This window comes from Mesoplodon bidens, assembly GCF_964165515.1.
Source record: "Mesoplodon bidens genome assembly, chromosome: 14".
NCBI lineage: Eukaryota > Metazoa > Chordata > Mammalia > Artiodactyla > Ziphiidae > Mesoplodon > Mesoplodon bidens.
The window spans coordinates 58,282,441-58,297,966 of record NC_138170.1 but is presented as its reverse complement, the minus strand read 5'-3'; the positions used below and the strand labels follow the sequence as shown (position 1 = coordinate 58,297,966).

General features: G+C 42.0%; 1 protein-coding gene across 3 annotated transcripts; it reads right to left on the bottom strand.

Annotated features, from left to right (window-relative positions):
* Nucleotides 1–8,668: 8,668 nt before the first annotated feature.
* SRSF7 (serine and arginine rich splicing factor 7) lies at nt 8,669–14,120 on the bottom strand. 3 transcript variants are annotated; one of them, XM_081253526.1, is made up of 8 exons: nt 13,974–14,120; nt 12,760–12,940; nt 12,322–12,498; nt 11,380–11,454; nt 11,178–11,288; nt 9,909–9,962; nt 9,349–9,384; nt 8,669–8,969 (listed from the first exon to the last, which is right to left on the bottom strand). In XM_081253526.1, exons 1-8 carry the CDS (start codon nt 13,999–14,001, stop codon nt 8,915–8,917), a joined length of 717 nt encoding a protein of 238 aa, XP_081109652.1. In that variant the 5' UTR covers nt 14,002–14,120; the 3' UTR covers nt 8,669–8,914. The 3 variants fall into 3 exon arrangements, with proteins under 3 accessions (XP_081109652.1, XP_081109653.1, XP_081109654.1); XM_081253527.1 differs by having other exon boundaries at nt 11,187–11,288; XM_081253528.1 differs by having other exon boundaries at nt 11,211–11,288.
* Nucleotides 14,121–15,526: the final 1,406 nt, after the last annotated feature.

Sequence of the window (15,526 nt, the reverse complement as noted above, 5' to 3'; positions counted from 1 at the left end):
CCCGTGAGCCATGGCTGCTGAGCCTGCGCGTCCGGAGCCTGTGCTCCGCAAGGGGAGAGGCCACAACAGTGAGAGGCCCGCCTATCGCAAAAAAAAAAAAAAAAAAAAAAAAAAATTAAGGGCAAAAAACTCCCCAAATTTGATGAAAACCATTAATCTATACATCCAAAAAGTTCAATAACTCCAAGAAGGATAAATACAAAGAGATCCCCACCTAGATCATATTTATTTATTTGTGGGGGGGGCGTGTTGGGTCTTCATTGCTGCACGCGGGCTTTCTCTAGTTGTGGTGAGCAGGGGCTACTCTTCGTTGTGGTGTGCGGGCTTCTCATTGCAGTGGATTCTCTTGTTGCAGAGCATGGGCTCTAGGCGCAAGGGCTTCAGTAGTTGTGGCGCACAGGCTTAGTTGCTCCGTGGCACGTGGGATCTTCCCAGACCAGGGATCAAACCCACGTCCCCTGCATTGGCAGCTGGATTCTTAACCACTGAGCCACCAGGGAAGTCCCAGATACGTCACATTTAAACTGTTAAATGACAAAAAGCAAAAAGCAAATTTGAAAGCAAGAGAAAGAAGTCTTGTCACTACAGAAGACCACCAGTACAATTAACATCTGACTTCTCATCTGAAACAATGGAGTTCAGGAGGCAGTAGAATGACATAGTCAATGTGCTTAAAAACCAAGGATTCCGTATCACCCAAAACTACCCTTCAAATGCAAAAGTGAAATAAAAACATTCCCAGATAGGGACTTCCCTGGTGGTCCAGTGGTTGAGACTTCGCCTTCCAATGCAGGTGGTGTGGGTTCGATCCCTGGTTGGGGAGGCTAAGATCCCATGTGCCTCAGGGCCAAAAAACCAAAACATAAAACAGAAGCAATACTGTAACAAATTCAATAAAGACTTTAATAAAAATGGTCCACATCAAAAAAAATCTTAAAAAAAAAAGAAAAAAAATCCCAGATAAACAATTAGAAAACTCATTGCTAGCAGAGCTGTCTTACAAGAAATACTAGAGGAAGTCTTTCATGCTGAAATGAAATTAAGACAATAACTTGAATCCATGGAAAGAAATGAAGAATATCAGAAACAGTAAATCTTCTCATCTTTTCTTTAAAAGACATAAGGTTGTATAAGGCAATAATTAAACACTGTATCATTGAGTTTATAATATACAACATAGCACAGGGAGAGAAGTTCAAGAAAAGAAAATATACTGGAGCAAAATTTCTATATTTTACCAGAATATTAATCTGAAGTAGGAACTTCCCTGGTGGCGCAGTCGTTAAGCGTCCACCTGCCAATGCAGGGGACATGGGTTAGATCCCTGCTCCAGGAAGATCCCACATGCCGCAGAGCAACTAAGCCTGTGTGCCGCAACTACTGAGCCTGTGCCCTAGAGCCCGAGAGCTGCAACTACTGAAGCCCGCAAGCCCATGCTCTGCAACGAGAAGCCACCTCAATGAGAAGCCCGCACGCTGCAACGAAGAGTAGCCCCTGCTCGCCACAACCAGAGAAAGCCAGCGAGCAGCAACGAAGACCCAACACAGCCAATCAATCAATCAATCAATCAATAATCTGAAGTAAATTATGATAAATTAAGAGCCAACCACTAAGGAAATAACTCAAAAATACAGTAAAAAAAAAAAAAGGAATTTAAATAGTACACTAAAAAAATGTTTAATACAGGGCTCCCCTGGTGGCACAGTGGTTGAGAGTCCGCCTGCCAATGCAGGCGACACGGGTTTGTGCCCCAGTCCAGGAGGATCCCACATGCCGCGGAGCGGCTAGGCCCGTGAGCCATGGCCGCTGAGCCTGCACGTCCGGAGCCTGTGCTCCGCAACGGGAGAGGTCACAACAGTGAGAGGCCCGCGTACCGAAAAGGAGAAAAAAAAAAAAAAAGTTTAATACAAAAGAAAGCCATTAAAGGAGAAAGAGAAAAAGACAGGAGACATACAGAAAACAACAAAATGGCAATTATAAATCCAACCATATCAATATTCTATATGTAGATGGTCTAAACAAACCAAAAGGGGGGTTGTCAGACTGAATTAAAAAGCAAGATCAAGCAACTAACTATAGTTGATCCTTGAAGTACCCCACCACCATGACCACCAAGTCAAAAACCTACATATAACTACAGTCAGCCATCTGCATCTGTGGTTCTGCATCTGTGGACCACGTAGGTATGTAGAGTCTATTGAAAAAATATCCGCGTGTAAGTGGACCATGTTGGTCAAACCCACGCTGTTCAAGGGTCAACTGTATACGCACCAATAAGACGAAAGTAAATGGAAGGAAAAAATATACCACACAAACATTAATCATAAAACAGGTAGAATGGGGCTTCCCTGGTGGCGCAGTGGTTGAGAGTCCGCCTGCCAATGCAGGGGACGCGGGTTCGTGCCCCGGTCCGGGAGGATCCCACATGCCACGGAGCAGCTGGGCCCGTGGGCCATGGCCGCTGGGCCTGCACATCCGGAGCCTGTGCTCCGTGGCGGGAGAGGCCACAGCAGTGAGAGGCCCGCGTACCACAAACAAACAAACAGGTAGAGTGGCTATATTAATATCAGAAAAAAGACTTAAAATCAAGAAATAGTACGAGAGATATTTTATAGGATAAAAACATCAATATATCAGGAAGATATAACAATTATAAATGTACACATGCAATAGAGCCTTAGATGCTTTGAAGCAATTGTGACGAGAGGCCATGTCTGGAGTTGACTTAGTGTTGGATATAACCCAATAGTTCTGATAAATACTCCTTCAAATCTCTTGAACAGAATGTTAACTTTTAAAAAAATGAGTATTTCTTTGAGCACAGTGACCTCTACTGGTACTAATATAAACCCCTTTTTCATAGAAAGGTTCCATTCCCGCATAGGGTCATTTGGTTAGAGAAAGGATCAGAGAATCCTAGAGGATGTATTGTAGAATCCTCCTTTGAATCATATGTGAGTGCTGCTAACTTTCTAATAGCAATAAGCTAGGCCAGTCTGTCTAATAACAACTAGTGAAGCTGGAGCTGGTTAGCACTAGTTTTTAAGCAGCAGTTTTCAATTTTGGTTGTATATTAGAATCACCAAGGGAGATTTTTAGAATATTAATGCCCAAGCTTCATCCTCAGCAATGATTTCATTAGAATGTTTTTAAAGCTCCCTGGGTGATCCTAATTTGTAACCAGGCCCGAGAACCACTGCCCTAGTGTAAATGCTTTCCTCATTATTGCCTCATAACATTCACCAGTATTTTAAGCGCATTAGTGTGTTTAGCTAGAATTTGCTCTCTAGCTTCAGGAAGTACTTCCTCAAGAATGAGTCACAGAGAAACAATCTTCCCACATCAAAAGTATGTCTTGGTAAGGCCCTGGCAACCCTACCAATAATCCTGGTACTCAAGATCTTCAGAGCTAATTATTTTGAAGATTGTGACAGTTAAAGAGAAACGTGGGAATTCCCTGGTGGTCCAGGGGTTAGGACTCCAGGCTTTGACTGATGAGGGTGTGGGTACAACCCCTGGTCTAAGGAACTAAGATCCCGAGAGCCATGCAGCGTGGCCAAAAAAAAAAAAGAGAAAGAAAAGAGAAATGTCTAAACCAGGTGTTGGCAAACATTTTCTTTAAAGGTCAAGAGAGTAAATATTTTAAGCTTTGTGGCACTTACGGTCTGCAATTACTCAACTCAGCCACTGTAACACAAAAAGTCACAGGGTACCCGTTCTTAGGCAAAGGAATTCTTGTTATAGGGGCCCAGGAACTCTGGTGATAGTTCAACAATGTCAGTGACCAAGATAAACAGACCCATCTACCTTTACCTCTGCCACAAAGATTATTTCTTTACAGCCAGTTTTTTTATCCTTGGCAGCGAAAGGATTCATTTTCTAGAATCCAGATTTCTTAAAGACATAAACTGAGATAAAAACAGGGTCTTTGTATAGAATCACATCCAGCCATCTTCAAGCTTGTCACTAAGAACCCAGGGAATCTAGAGAGGTGGATAGGACATAACCTTAGGCACCTGACAGTTGTAAGAAATGGATGACTTGATCTTCCTTATGTAGGTTAGGCTGACTCACCTAGGCTCACCAGTTCTTGGGGTGTTAGTAAGTTTGTACCCTTTTTGCAGAGGACTTTCTGCACAGAAATTTCCCACACCCTTTCTGAGCAGAACTCTCAGCGTTAACCTAGATGAGGGGATAAAAACCTTGCACTAGAGTTGCAGAGTAGAGCTGGGCACTGTAAATAGCAGCCTAAGGATTTAAATCCCCTGCAGGCAGATTCAGACAGGAGTCAGTCTTACAGGTAGCTAAATTGAAAATATGGACTTTTAATTGAAATGGTGATTAATTATAAAGGTCTCACAGGAGAGAGGAGGTTCCAATTTTCTATTTGGTTTAACAGAATTCATTCATTCATCCATGAATTCACTTTTCATTCATCAGATATTTAAGTGTTAATAAGCACTAGGCAATGAAGAAACAGAACAAGGCCCGGTACCTGCTGTCACAACTTGTCTTGTGGTAGAATAGCGACGGAGGAGTAAACAGGCAATTACAGTCTCCTACTATAGACAGTGTGTTGAGAGCAAGCGAACCTAAACCAGACTTGAACACACGGCAATTTAGAGTGGGGGGAAAACATGTATTTTACCGCAATTAAAACAAGCTATGCCGAGACACCATTTTTCAACACGAGACTGGTAAAAATCAACAAGGTTGACAGCCCACCATGTGGTTACACCATGTGTACCAAATGGGCAATGTCAGAGAGAAATAGGCACTCCTATCCATTTCCACCAGGGCAAATAGTACCTAGGCAAAAATATAAATGCACCGGAGCTTTTGACGCAGCAATTCAACTTCTAGGAATTATCCTAGATACAGGGTCACATGTGCAATGTATTGTACAAGGTTATTTACTGCAGCATTATAATAGTAATTAGAAACAACCCTCATATCCATTCATAGGGAACTGATTCAATTCCTCTCACTCTTTGCTCAAAAACTCTCCAAGGAAAACAGCGAGTCCCTCCCAAAGGACACAAAGTCCTACGTGATCTATATCCTACATCCCCTCCCTTCCTACGCCATCTCTTCCCACTCTCCCCTCTGTTCACTTCCTACTGGCTTCCTTACCCTCCAACAGCTCAGACTACTTTAGGGCCTTTGCATGAACTGTGCCCTCAGAAGCTGGTGTAACTTTCTCTCTAGCCCCAATGTTGTTGCTATCAGAGGCCTCCTTAGACCACCCTTTACATAACAGCAACCAGTCCCCTATCCTTTGTTTCATCATTCTCCCTATCAGTTATTACCCACCTGATATTTGTTCATTTTGTCTCTCCAGAACTCCAGCTCCATGAAGATAGACTTTGTTCACTTCTATATTCCAAAGCTAGTAGTACCTGGCACATTGAAGGGGCACAAAAGTTTAATGCATAAATTATGCACCATCCAAGCAACTAAATAGTATGCAACTTTAAAAAAAGTGCCATTTTTACTTATACGAAAGATCTCCAAGATATTAAGTGAGAAAAACAAGGTGTATGTATTTTGTGTTAAAAGAAAAAAGGAAAATGGGAATTCCCTGGCGGTCCAGTGGTTAGGACTCGGAGCTTTCACTGCTGGAGTCCAGGTTCAATCCCTGGTCAGGGAACTAATATCCCGCAAACCATGCGATGTGGCTAAAAAAAAAAATTAAAATTAAAAAAAAAAAAGAGAAAATATCTATGTGTACTCAGGCTATATAACTGACAACAATGGTTGCCTTTGGGGAGGTAACTGGGCAGCTGAGAGTCAGGGGTTGGGAGCCTTCTTACTGTATACACATCGAGTATATTACCAAATAAAAAAATGGAAAATAGGTTGGGCCAGCAGCCTGTGGGAAAAGTAAAAAGCATTAGGTTTGAGAAGTGGCCTTGAGGGCTGTGCTCTAGAATTACCCTTCTATCTAGCATCTTTCCCCCATTAAGTCTGGAAAGAAAACAGCTTATTAACTAGGACCAAGAGTTATTTTGTTCTTTTACTTCCTGACTTTTCCATAATGTGGTCTTGTTTTAAGGGAGCAGTAAGGTGCTTTATTAAAAAAGGTAGGGCTTTGAAACCATTAAGTAGGAATCAAACTTTTCCTACCTTTTTAGCTGGTTAATAGTACAGTATTGTTACCAATCTCCCTGAGCCCATTTCCTCTTGTATGAGATGGGGTTTTTAACAGTATTAATTTGTTGTGAGGATTAAGTGACAATGTCCTTTGACATTTTTTACTAGAATGGTATCCGTAAACCTATTAAGTTGTGAAAAAAATTAACAGGCTTTGAAACCGCCTAAAGGTGCTTTTCTTCCCCACCTTTTAGATCTGGATATAACAGCTTTAATACTACCATACCTTAAACCTAGGCACCTTTGTCTCATTTCTTTGGCTTGTCACCAGCTCTCACCACCCTCCGAACACTCCAATACCAGCCAGAGTATTTCTTGCTACTTTGACATTCTTTGCCTTCATGTCTTCCCAGCTATAAAATTATGCATACATCTTTTAGGCTATACCATACAGCCCTCCCCGGCAAAGGTCTCCAAGCAATTGTTGCTCACTCAGAGCCAGATCTAATGAGTTCTTTGCTCCTGTCCTTCACTGATAACTCACTGCCAACATGTCAGTTTCAGAGCTTTCAATTCCTACTTAAGCTTAATATATCCTGGAAATCACTGTGTTCCTTTAGACTTTGAGATAGGCTACACAAAGACAAAAACCACAGTCCCACACTACCATTCATTTAACCCAAAGTCACAAATTGATGGTATTTCAAGACCCCCTCAAATTTTATTCTTTGTCCTCAGGAGAGAGGACATGGTAAAATGGTAGGACCACACTTTAACTTGATACTTAGCTTAATTCAAAGCCCAAAGGATAACTACCAAAGTGAAGTCATGAGTTATGCTTTACCTACCTCTATACCTAGGAGAGAGAACCAAGGTAAGGTTCACTGCCCAAAGCATCAACGTCTGATGTGTTCAATTAGCTACCAGTCAATGCCAGGTTAATAATTTAGAAGCAATGAGTTTAGACCAGCACTTTCCAAGTCAATCACAATCAATTTAGCAGTCCCAACCTTTAAACAAAAAAAAGGTGCACTAAACATATGTATCATTTTAAGATGTATACTAAACACAGGGGTACGGAGTTGCAGTCAAGGGTACAGAAGGTGTTGGTCTATACACCCAGTATTCTCTTTCCGATAAGGGTAAACAGAATTTTATGTGCTTGTTTCTTAAAATCATTTTTGCCCCTAACCCCTCCTCCATATCATTTTTACCCTTTCACACTAATCTCTAGGATGCTACTAGTAATCCATCCCAAAGCTACAGGATGTTTCCTACTCTTGGCTCAGAACTCCCACTTCCAAAAATTGAATATCAGGACTGTTTATTCTCTGCAGATTTATTGTTGAGTAATCTTATCTTTATATAATACAGAACAATTAAAGCTGACCAAGTGCAACAAATAAGCCTGCTGATTACACACATAGCTTTATACCAACCATATAACACAGCCAGTTGTCAAAATTCCAAAAACAGAACATCCAAACTTCCAACATACTAATGATCATTCAGACCAGTGAATAAATTTGAGGCAGATCAGTATTCCCAAATCGTAAAGTTATCCAATAACTTTGTTTAAAAGCATAAGAAACAAGGGCAGACAGCTGTGCTACCAGCACTAAATTTTCTTTGCACCAGAAGCTTGCCCAGAAAACTCAAAATTTTTACTGCCCTACGATACTTAAGATATTTAAAGTCCAAATAAAGAATCTACTGGCTCTAGCATTCTAAAGTTTACCAGATGCTACCAAAAAATAACTACATGAGGTGTTGCTAAATATAGGTTGGATTTACAAAACTACTTTAGTTTTTAACATTTCTGATTGACATCTTTAATTGCTTTGCACCAGCCTGGCAAAATAAGATAAAGTATGTTGGTGTTCGTGAACTGAAAAACCTAACTTGGGAATTAACAGATCTCTGCTCAGAATAAGGCAATCCATTTGAAGAGACAGAGGAGAATATCTGGGCTGGAAAATTTTGCAAAGCTGGTTTACATGAAGATGTTTTGTCCCAAATTCAGACAATTCTTCTAACATGCAAAAATTTTGGCATAAAATTGGTTAATGTTTGAAAACAAAGAAACAAAAGAACATTGAGTATAACTTCCTAGAATGGAGAACTCTAATTTGACACCATCCTATCTAATAGGCTGAAAACCTCAATTAGTTACTATACTTAAATAGGCTTCAGAAAATTCAGTTTCTCCAGCATTAAGTCCAGCTACTCTTGCTCAGTTCCTGTTGTGCTCACTTTATAGCAAGTCAGTGGTCCCTACAGCCTGACAAGAGATCATTAGCCTGATAACATCTAAAAACGCCAACTCCAATAGATTTAGGGACTTGTCATGATGCATTCATGCTAAGGGGGACTCACTCGAGTTCTTACCATCTTACCCAAAACTCTAAGGGTAGAAAGGAATCTTCCAAGTGTATATATACTATTCAGTGATGTTCAAGACTTAAATAACACCATTAAACTTTGAATGTAGGTCTGTATGAATATGGTTAATATCAAGGTTGACTCCTGAAGCCTACCAAATTGAGGAGTGTTAATACTGAACACAAATCAAAAATCTAATTAGAAACATTTTATTTTAAATGTGCCAAATAAAAACCCACATTTTCAGACCATAGGATGTTAATACATTCAACAAAAATTTATATTACCTTACTGCTGTGAATTTACAGAGTAATAGTCCAGATCCGTTTTGATTAGATGGTTGAATTACCCTTCCCTAAGTTACACTTTACAGACATCACAAATCCCTTATAATAATGTAAACAAAATAACTTTTCCCTAAAAGGTGAACTCGAGAACTTCAGTCCACTCTTTCAGGACTTGCACTTCTTCGCGGACTTCCTGATGGGGAACGACTAAAAAGAAAAACATTAGGTTTGGAACCAATTAGTGTCTACTGAAACTCTTCTTGCATATATGTCAGGGCAAAACTCAAGTTTCAATAAATTCAAAAGTGGCCAAAAGTAGTAAATTCCTACAGCAGTAGTCTAAAAAATTATGTAAGGCTTAATAGCTTCTTCACTAATATTACAAAATTTAGCTAAAGAGAACAACTACTTGAATTTTGGGGATTTTTTTTTTTTTGGATCACCTAAGAAACTCTGCATCTAGTATTTTAATATATAGCACCAATTCTCCAGAGCTCAAAGCCCGGAAAGCAGGCAGTATAAGCAAACAAATTCTGCAGAGGCCACACTTGACAGTTAAGATCTGGCAACAAATTATTTAGCTTACCTTCTTTTTGGAGATGGAGATCTGGACTTCGATCGGCTGTCAAAACATGAGAAATTCTATTAAGAAAAAGTACTATCCAACCCCTTAAGTCACAATACCACGAAATGAACCCCCAAACTGTCTTGACCTTAAACTGTCCTGCAGTTAAACTGAAAACGAACCTACCAATTTCTCACTAACAAAAGCTAATCTTATAACACCTGTTCTTCATAAAATAAGTGACCTGCTTTATTTTATCACAAATAATCTTTTACACTCTACTTTAAGCACAATGAACTCAGAATGCTTCTCCATGCATCTATCAATTCTAACACAGGCCTTACTATAACCCCAAATTCACCAACTTCTTTTTCACTGTAGCTTGACACACCCTTGTCCAGGAAGTCAGCCAGAAGAGGCCATGTATAAATGAAATTCTGAAGTTTGGTTTATTAATAAGATATTGTGTTGCTACTCAACACCTAAGCTTACAGCTAACACTTGAAATTTCAGCAATTCAAAAACACTTTGGATATTGGCGCCATGTAACTACAAGAGCATCAATGAGATTTTTACCCTACCTGCTTCTTGGTCGTGAAAGAGACCTGGATCTTGATCTCGACCTGGACCGGGATCTTAATAAAAAACAGAAATACAATCATACCGATTAGTCCATAGGAGTAATTTCCTTCAACACCTACTGAGTACCTTATTACGTAGGCTAGGCATAAAGTGGGTAAAACAGAGCAAGATGCCATGTATCAGTCCAAGACTGGACAAGTAATTGCCTTCAGTAAGTTCTGTTATCAAATAAAGAACCACCTTTTCAATTATCTATCATGAGTTGGGTTGTCACAGTTCCTGTACAAAGGTATATTCTTAAACAGTGTACAGTATCCAAAAGAAATATATGGTGTTCGTTTGAGAAAACTGGTATTTTATCTTAAAAGAATCAAAGCAACCCCCTGAAACCAGTGGTGGTAAAAGCCATGACTGGGTAAGGCTTTGTTCTTGGATCATCAACAAACTGTCATGGTTCAGGGGCCATCCATTTGTCACACAAACCAAATCAGGCCGACATACACATCTTGAGGTCCTGCAACCAAGTTAAATGCATTTATCTATAGAGTCCAGAGACTTCTCAATTGGACCACAGGTTTTTGAATCCCCGAATTTATAAAGACTGTGCTATTACGGAATAGCAGTAATTCCCAGCAGCATTCCCTACCACTGACACAGGAGTAGCACTATCAACTCATTATCTAGAATTTTATCCATTTCCATCACCTTTTAAGGTCCTCTACAAAGGAAGTAAAAAACGTGGAGGTGCCTAATTGGATTTTTAACTTTCTAAATTTCAGTGTCTAACCCAAGTATCTGGTTAAACAGACCATGTTCATCCATATGTATGTTACCCTAAACCAACTTTCCATGGTCTCAAACTCACCCCCACCATTCCAAAGAGAAACTTTGTTTTAACTTGCTTCTAACTCTAAATAAATCTCCTCCTGGTTCTAAAGGGTTTCTTACCAGGTATCTGGCAACTATCATCTTCTAGTGCCATTATCATTTACCTATACAACAGATATAAGCTGACTCCAGAAAAATTTCGAACATGTTTACCCAGAGTGTTCACTGGAATGATTTGAGGATTTGTGCTTTGGACCCTCCTCTATCACCTCTGTAACAGCCCTTAAAATCTTTAGTTGGGCTTTTCTTCATCTGGACGTGTACACATTCAACGTTTTCCTGAAGCATTCCATGTCAATTAGGTCCTTAAGATACTCCACTGCTGTCATTAAGACGTGACAATCCAAATACAAATAAGGGGAAAAAAAGGTGCTACATACTGGAAATACCTCGATCCTTTTATAGAACCAGACCTAGATCGTCTGAGTGAAGCTGATCTTGATCTACGAAGAGACACAGATCTTGATCGCCGAGGAGATGCTGATCTTGACCTAAAAATTAAATCAAAGTTGTTTAAGTCCACTTCCAATTAAAATTTTTTTCTATCTCTTGTTAAAACTTGAATTAAGCAACATCTCTCACCTCCTTCCCCTGCTCCTGCTGCGAGAGCGAGAGTATCGCCTACCTCTGGATCTTGAATGTGATCTAGACCGTGACCTATTTTTCAAGTCAGAAAAAAGCAAAATGTTAGATGGCAACTCCTTTTTAGAGTTCGTGTGCCTCTGCTGAAATCAAATCTCAAAACTATTTAAACTTAGTGTCTCATTTGGAAATAAACTCTGGGCCTATTAGTTGTCTTTTTTTTTTTTTAACTACCTAAAAAAAGATTTGTTAAAAGCTCAATTACATCTTAGAATTACATAATATAAAACACTGTAAGGTGTATTTAAAATAAACCTTGCAAGTTTGCAGGTCGACCCTCTTTGGCCCATGGTCTAGTAGATCTAGACGATCTAGAAGTATCTATAGCCGATCGCTGCATCTAGATGTTTTCTTCAATCTAACGACGATCAAACTGACAGCCAAATGAGCCAGGTGAGGCTTGATTGACGCAAGAAGATTTTTCTAGTTGGGAATGTGGTCAATCTGGTGTTCCTCTTTCTAAACCGGAGGGGGCCCCAATTGTAAGCCAAATTTACTGTTACGGCGATCACCGTCTCAAATTTTCTGCCCTTTAAAGAATAAGGTGAAGCTAGGTGTAGATGACTCGAGGGGATCTGGCCTCTTATGCTGATCACCTCAAGGTCTAGGAGGATCTTAATTGTCGGATTTGCAAGGCGCCTCAGCATGATATCATAAGGCTCGTGACATTCTGAATCAAGGCGACTGACTCAAACGAAGAAACCTGAAAGGTTTTGACCAGGTTGATTATTAATACATTAACATTTAATTAAACAAAAACTGTAAAATACACCTGTACAATTAACATTCAAGTTTATAGAAAAATACTAGTTTCTGCCTTGCTAATAAGAAAATTAACTTGATTAACCAGTACACCAACCACTCCTTTATTAAAATAAATACCTGCTTCTTCTTCGGCGGCTATAGCGGTGACAATCATAAGCATAATGTCCCTTTTCGCCACACTCATAGCATCTATCATTGGGATCAAAGGGACGTCGGGCAGGTGGTCTATCAAAACGAGATCTCCGAGGCATGCCTGTTGATAGTTCAACTCTCACTCGGGAACCACAAATCACTCTATAAAAGAAAAACAACGAAATTCTAATGCTTAAAAAAAAAAAAAAAAGTGACTCCTATATTTAGAACTTTCCAACCACTCTTTCTTTGCCCTCACAAGCTTCAGCTATACCTTTAGAAGCCTTTCAAACTCCACCTTTGCTCCCCAGTTCTTGTCTTCATAAAATGACTATTTAAAATCTCCTCCAGACAACAGAATCCAAGCTTAGCACAGGAATATTCTCACAAACACTTAAGTTTCATAACAGACATGTTACTTACTTCCCATCCAGGCCTCGCACTGCATCTTCTGCATCTCTAGGATCTTCAAATTCCACAAAGGCAAATCCCGGAGGATTTCTGGCAATCCACACAGTTCTTAAGGGACCATAATAACTGAAAGCCCTTTCTAACTCTCCTTTGCCAGCACCAGTTCCCAGGTTACCAACATACACCTTGGTTTCTGTTTAAAAACGCAAATAGAAGAATGTATGTTATGAAAAAACTGACTTAAGTTTGAATTCTTTGCCTTAAAAGAGTCCATCCTTAAGACTGCAAAGCATGTTTAACGCTCTCTCAAGGATTGACTTTAGCCTTAAAACCAACAAGTCCGTACATTTCTGAAAAGCTAAGCGTACAACAAAGTTCTTAACGTTCAAATGGGGGTGGTGGTGGAGGAGAACCTCCAAAAAACACAAGCACAGCCGCGTGGTAGGACACACCGAGGCGTGGGGCGGGATCCGTCCCGGCCCCGCCCCCGAGGCCCGGCAGGCCCAGGCGCGCTAGGAGCGCGCGCGGGCCGGCGGCAGCAGCGGCGTCGGTGGCGAGCTGGCCCCGGCGGAAGCTGGACCGGGAGAGCGCGGCTGCGCCGGCTCTCATCGTCCGCGGCAACCGCCCCAGGCGCAGGCTCGCCCACGACTCCAGGTCCCCCGCCCCAGAGCATAAATCGCGCTTGAAAGAGCTACAAGAGAAAAAGACACCAGCCGCCAGACCTAAATATCGTGTTATGTCTCCATTCCCACTCAGCAGTTCGACCGACTGACGAGAACGCGCAGCTCGAAACTGCCACAGTTTTGTTCAGTTCTAAATTCACTCCTTTTACGGCTGCGACCACATCTGTCCGCCAAAGTGGCGGGAAAGCGCCAAGGAAATGCGCCACCATGGTCGTCAATGTGCGCAAAATGGCAGCCGAGGGCGGGGGGGCGTGGGGGACGGGCGGGCGGCTCGAAGAAGGGCAACAACGAAACAGGGATCGAGGGCTGGGCGGGGAGACGAAAATGCCCAAGAATTGATATCAACCCCGGCACAGACCTACCCCAGCCACCTCCTGTCCTCCTTCGATACCCCGCCCCTGCCGTCTCCGGCTTCGTATGGTGTACGCCGAAGCCGCCATTACGCACGAGGAATAACAGTCTCTCAGCCGCCGCGCCAACCTCACGGCTCTAAAGACTCACTACACCCACATCAACGTCCCTCACTGGCCCCTATCCTCTTACCTCCTCCGTACCGCCCGTAACGCGACATGATGACTGGCCTGCGAGCTCGGCTCTTTCAGCTCGCAGCGCCCAGAGATCGATTACTACAAAACCTACAACGCAGACACACTCGCCAACGGTCCCGGCGGCACTACGAGGAAAAGCCTGGGTTCGCGCTTATATATGCGGCGGCTGGGTTTCTTTGCGCATGCGTCATCTCGACGTTCTGCGCGGCACAAAGGAGCTGGGAGGAAACAGCCGAGAAGCGGCGCGGAGGGAACCGAAAAGGCTAAGACGCGAATCACTGGCGGAGGGATACGTTCCCATGGCAACGCCAAGGGCTCGCCTGTATACCCGCCCCCTTCCCTTGCCCTGTGCCCTCCTCATTTTCCTCCCTTCTCCGTCCACGCTTTCGTTTTCCCCAATCTAGGATCCCTCAGCCCTGGTAATTTTACTACAGGTGCACGAGACCGGGTTTATGAAAGGCTGTAAAATTTAACCGCTGATGTTGCAGCCGTCGCTGCCTTTCTGCGGGGGGACCTGGCCTAGACTGCTACTCATTGATCTTCGGGGCTCGTCAGAGGTAATCGGGAGTTTGGCCAGGGTGAGAACTCCATGAACCCCGCCGTTGTGAGTAGTGGTCTCTGCACCACAGGCCTCAAAAGGGGTGACGCCCTCAGGGGACCGCCCGCCCTGCACCGACCATCCAGCCACTTCAGAAGCAGCCACCAGTGTTCAGCAACAGGGCCCGAGTTCTTGGAGTCAGAAGGACAAAGGAATAGAGGGTGTTTTTTCCCCCTGTTATATTTCCCTAAAACCTTAAATCATTTTGGTAGTGGCAATTCTGAAGTTATTTGCATTTGAAGCACAGAGTATTTGTACTTCCTTTCTAGTGCTTTCTGCTTTGTATTGTAGTACCACATCTCATCCACTAATACTCAGATCCTGAGGATGAGGACTTTGTCGTCTCTGAGTAGCAGCCTTGCTGCTCAGCCACTCTATATATTCAATAAATGAAAATCTTTTCTTTGTTAGAATCGCTTAAAAATCCAGTTTCAACTTTATACAGTGTATTTGCCAGATACCAACTCTATAAATACAGATTTAACGTCTTTTTTTACCATCCATTAAAAAAAATTACACTATAAATAGTTGGAATACACGAGTTGGAAATATTCTACAAAACAAGAGGAAATTCTTAGGTATTTGTATTTTTGTTTTTTTCATCTGCTGTAACTTCACTTGGTAGGTATAGGTGTGGGATACAGAGTATAGGAGAAAGGGGGCTTAGTTAAATAAGCGTGTATTCAGGTAAAGTATGAATTCTCTCAGAGTAATGCTGCGAATTTATTTTTTTCCATAATTTTTCAAATTATGGAAGAAATGTGTCTATTTCAAGAAAACCTCTAGTAAGAAAATAGAAGTTTGGGCTTCCCTTGTGGCGCAGTGGTTGAGAGTCCGCCTGCCAATGCAGGGAACACGGGTTCGTGCCTCGGTCCGGGAAGATCCCACATGCCGCGAAGAGGCTGGGCCCGTGAGCCATGGCTGGTGAGCCTGAGCGTCCGGAGCCTGTG

Excerpts from the sequence above, each read along its gene's own strand:
- SRSF7 (XM_081253526.1), bottom strand. The coding sequence starts at position 14,001 with ATGTCGCGTTACGGGCGGTACGGAGGAG. Across the intron at positions 11,455-12,321 it reads AGCCGCCGAAGAAGAAGCAG|GTCACGGTCTAGATCACATT; the intron begins GTATTTATTTTA and ends CTTGAAAAATAG. Across the intron at positions 11,289-11,379 it reads AGCAGGAGCAGGGGAAGGAG|GTCAAGATCAGCATCTCCTC; the intron begins GTGAGAGATGTT and ends TTTAATTTTTAG.